The 4,418-nt window shown below is 30.3% G+C and overlaps 1 protein-coding gene across 1 annotated transcript in view; it reads right to left on the bottom strand.

Moving 5' to 3' along the window:
• Positions 1-495: 495 nt before the first annotated feature.
• LOC106679004 (acyl-CoA-binding domain-containing protein 5) overlaps positions 496-4,418 on the bottom strand; it is a 79,200-nt gene continuing 75,277 nt past the window's right edge. Inside the window, exons 6-7 of the mRNA XM_014417907.3 lie at positions 1,055-1,155; positions 496-782 (exon numbers count right to left, since the gene is read on the bottom strand). Of these exons, the coding sequence (XP_014273393.1) occupies positions 675-782; positions 1,055-1,155 (209 nt within the window). The 3' untranslated portion in view covers positions 496-674. The remainder of the gene's footprint in view (positions 783-1,054; positions 1,156-4,418) is intronic.

The following is a 4,418-nucleotide window of genomic DNA, read 5'->3' on the forward strand; positions in this document are numbered from 1 at the left end:
GATTATTTGAAAATATTTATTTATTTATAATTTCCCCCAAAAAAACGACAGGACTTTTTGAATGACCTGGTATTTTGATACCTTTATTGACCGCCTATCTTCTATATCTAGAATATATTATCTTCTATCTTCCTACGGTCAACTATCGTTTTCCAATATAAATGGTATTGTTCAGTTTTTTCTTTTTCTAAAAAGTGTTAGTGACAACCTGTAATTAATAAATGTTTAACCAAAAAAGATATCAATAAGAAAGTATATGTTTATATGGAAACGATTTATTTTAAATATATTTTCTTTCAACATTAACTTTTCGTATGAATAACTGTGACATAAATTTAATAAGTAATAAACTGAAACATCTCAATATAAAAATAGCATTTTCACAATTTAAAAATGTTTTAATTTATTTACAGTTTCTAATCTAAACTAAAAACCAAATATAACAACAATTTGTGTGTATGTTTCATCAAAGGAGAATAAAAACAAAACAACTAATTACAATCGACATACTAATTTTAATTCATATCACAATATTTATCACCTACTAATAATATCTTTTTAAGACATTAATAATTAATTTTTATTACAGTAACAATAATGGATTTATTTATACAATATACAACAAAAGGCCCACTTTGATAATAATTACGTTTCTCGTTAGAAGGATATTTGCGTTAATTCCTTCGAGTAAATCTGTTGATTAAGAAATAAGAAATCAACGGCCAGACGAGGATGAAGATAACGGCTTCTTTGGTGAGACCACCAAAACTGTTCGATCGATTCTGAAACAGATGGAAGTGTTCAGTTTTATATTAAAATAAAGTTGAATAATTGAGTCCAAAAATCAGATATAACAAACTAATTTGATATAATAAAATTATCTTAATTGTAAAACTAAGGGTGTCTAATTCTTAATAAAACATTACACTTAAATAGGGTGAACTTTCACGTATTTCCCAATTATGTCACAATAGTATCTTATTAATTTAAATACTAAAGGAACAAAGATAAAGATAGAACAAAAAAGAAGGTACACAAAACTAACAGAACCAACCTTGGAAAAATGGAACTCGAGGGCCTGTATTCTACTGTTAGTAACAGCTACGTCTCTGCGTAGATTTTCAACTGCTTTGTGCAAAGTTTCACTTACAGAATCTGTAAAAAAAAAAAAATAAAAAAAAATATATATATATATATATAAAATCAAAATAGTTCATTATTATAATCTGGTACAGGTAACTGAAATTTTTTTTTATCGACCCGATGAGGTTATCTATAGGTAACCAACCTCTATTAACCAGAGCAGGGGATCAAGTTTTCATTTCTTGGGACTGTTACAAAATAAAAGTCAACCCCTCAAGTTGGATTCAAACCAGCGCTGCTGCAGTTGCAAGGTTGGCAAGGTGTGATACCTTAACTACCTCAGGTAACTAAACTGTTTAATTGATTTATATCAAATAAAACCTGGTTTGAAAATTGAGATTTAGGAGGTTTGTCAGTAAATAAAGGAAATTTCCTGCAATGCACTTCTTGTTCTATATGCTTGAAAGCATCCAATGGAGTGAAATATATTCATTTCATGGTTAACATCCTCATTTCTAATCTTACCTGCATCCTTGATTCCTATGCCCCACTCAAAACCTCTACCTACTTTCTGTTGCTGTCTTGGATGTATCAAGAAATAAGGGACCTGCAGAGGAGGCGTAAAGCAGCACGTAGAAGATTCACCTGTACAAGACTATCAGATATACAGAGAGCTGCAAACCGTTACAAAATTAACAGTCAGGCGAGCAAAATCCAAATACATCCATGAATCCATCTCCTCTGCTTCTGACTTCAAATCAAAATGGCAACATCTTCAAAAACCTCTCTGCAAATCCACCTCATTACTCTTTCCAGTTTCATCCGACAAACTTAATTCATACTTTTTATCTGTCCACTCTGTAACAGTATTCCAGAGTGCCCTGGGGTTCAGAGAAAGGATACACTTTTTTTAAAGATGTTTTACCGTGTCTATATTGTAATATCCTCTTTTTTAATAAATAGTTGATATTTATAGATAAATTATTTTAATTATGTTTTTATTTATGTATATTGTTTATTTGTTATTTTAAATCAAAAAACAAGCTAACCAGTTTTCAATATCTAAAATAAAGACGCCTTTCAAAACGAGATAGATGGCGGTGCGCGTCCTTCCGAAGTGTTCGTTGGGTTGTTTGTTTGATAATATGAATTGAAATTTGTCAACTTTGGTTCTTACTATACAGTAATCCAGGAAAAGGAATATTCAAAGAAGAAATGGAGGAAAGTGAAAATTATCAATAAACTAATTACATCGCAAATAAAGCAGAGCGATTGTACTACAATCGATTATTTATTGGATCGAGCGGTAAAAAGTTGAAGAGGGAGGAGAGGAAACAGTGACTCTTGGTTTTGCGAGCTTGGAGAGAAGACGTCCGTTCAGCTAGAGAGGGGAAAGAAAAAAAAGCCATTGTTGAGAGTTGGAGATAGCATCATCGAGAAGAGATCAACAATTATCAGTGGAAGCTGTGTAATTGGTTAGTCTTGTTTCTAAGTAGAATTTATTGTGTTTGTAAAATGTCTAGAAATTAAGTTAGTCTTATTAGTAGTAAAGTGTCGTCTGTTCTGATTGCCAGGTAACCCGCCATGAGAAAAGTCTCTTATGTTATAAAATTATATTATCTGTTGAGTATTGAAGTTTTTAGGAGTTTTTTTTTTTTAACCCAAGCTATCTCCTGTATATTTGAAACAAGTTAAAGAACGATTTAAAATTCTTTTTAATTTATTTTTAATATTTATTTATTATTACAATATAGTTGTGAATTTTGTCTATCGTAGGTCCGCTTGGTCTATCAAACTTCAGTCAAAGCGGATATACGATAGACAAAATTCACAACGATATAGACACGCTAAAACATCTTAAAAAAAGTGTATCCTTTCTCTGGACCCCAGGGCACTCAGGAATACTTGGAAATGAGGCAGCGGATAAAGAGGCTGCTACAATGAACATTCCACCACTCCTAATTTATGAGCCAAAAGACAAAGGCATTTTTAAGAAACAGATCCGAAAAAGTTGGGATTCAATGGTGGCTGATGTACCACTCACCAATAAACTAAGAAATGTTAAAAAAACACACAAAAGTGGAAAAGTGCTATAAGGCGAAACAGAAGAGAAGAAGTTGTTGCAACAGTAAGAATAGGACATTCCTAATTAACACACCTCCACTTAATCACAAAAGAGGACCAACCTATATGCCAAACCTGTCAGTCCCCATTATCGATAAAGCATATAACTGAAGAATGCTCATCATTTCGTCAAGTCTTCGAAAATAATAAAATTCCTCGCACAAGAGAATTGGCCCTTAAAGACTCAGCAGAATCCATAGACAAAATAATAAAATTTCTGAAAGAAACTCAACTTTATACTAAAATATAATCCACTAATATCGACCAGTGTAAAAAGGAAATAGTCTACATTCAACTATCAAATGTCAAAGACAAGAAGATAAATAAAGTAAAAAGGGTGTAATAACCTAGATGTTGATCGCTCTAAATAAAAATCTAATCTAAAAAAAAAAAGTTATAATTTCAAGACAATATTTTCTCAGATCTAATCTATACAAAACAATTAGTTCCTAGCATCCTTTCTACAACCAGTCTTCAGTCAAAATTTTCAATCCACACCCAGGAAACAAGATCTTTCCATTCTGACATTTATGTCCCTCCACATTGAGCCAAAAAACATTGTTAAAATTCCTTTTTAGCCCCCTCAACTGCCTTCTGGAATTCCCTCCCTTCTAATATCCGATAGGCTTATTTCCTATCTTCATTTAAATCCCTCCTTTTCCAATATCTTCTTATATCCCAAACCGATGCTCCTAAACCATTATACTGTAATTTAAGATTGGAATCAGGATTAGAAGTGAATATATTTTTGTATGAATTGATTATATTATTTTCTTTTATTTGTTTTTAGCACTTCTATAATTTTTGATTTGGAATAAATATCTATTTTATTTGCTTATGGTTATATTGTTAACATTGTATAATATTATCAAAAATCATTTTTTTTTTCTTATCTATTCTTTTCTTCTTTTATTTTTAATTTAAAATAAGATTTTTTTTTTTTGTTCTTGTATACCAATTTTATACTTATCTGCCTATTGGATATAGTATAATATCATTACAAGTGAATATTTTTTTACAAATGAATTCATTATTTGATTTGTTTTTTACTTCCTACTTTTTTATTTTTAACTAAGGATAAGAATTTTTTTTCACAGATTTTATATTTATTTATATTATACACAATGTATAAATAAAATTAATTATATATAAGAAGATGGTCAGGGTTGCGGTCAAAAGAGAAACAAAAATAGTTTACAACTATTTAAATT

The sequence above is a fragment of the Halyomorpha halys genome, unplaced genomic scaffold (assembly GCF_000696795.3).
Source record: "Halyomorpha halys isolate HHAL.00 unplaced genomic scaffold, Hhal_1.1 Scaffold171.1, whole genome shotgun sequence".
In the NCBI taxonomy this organism is placed as follows: domain Eukaryota; kingdom Metazoa; phylum Arthropoda; class Insecta; order Hemiptera; family Pentatomidae; genus Halyomorpha; species Halyomorpha halys.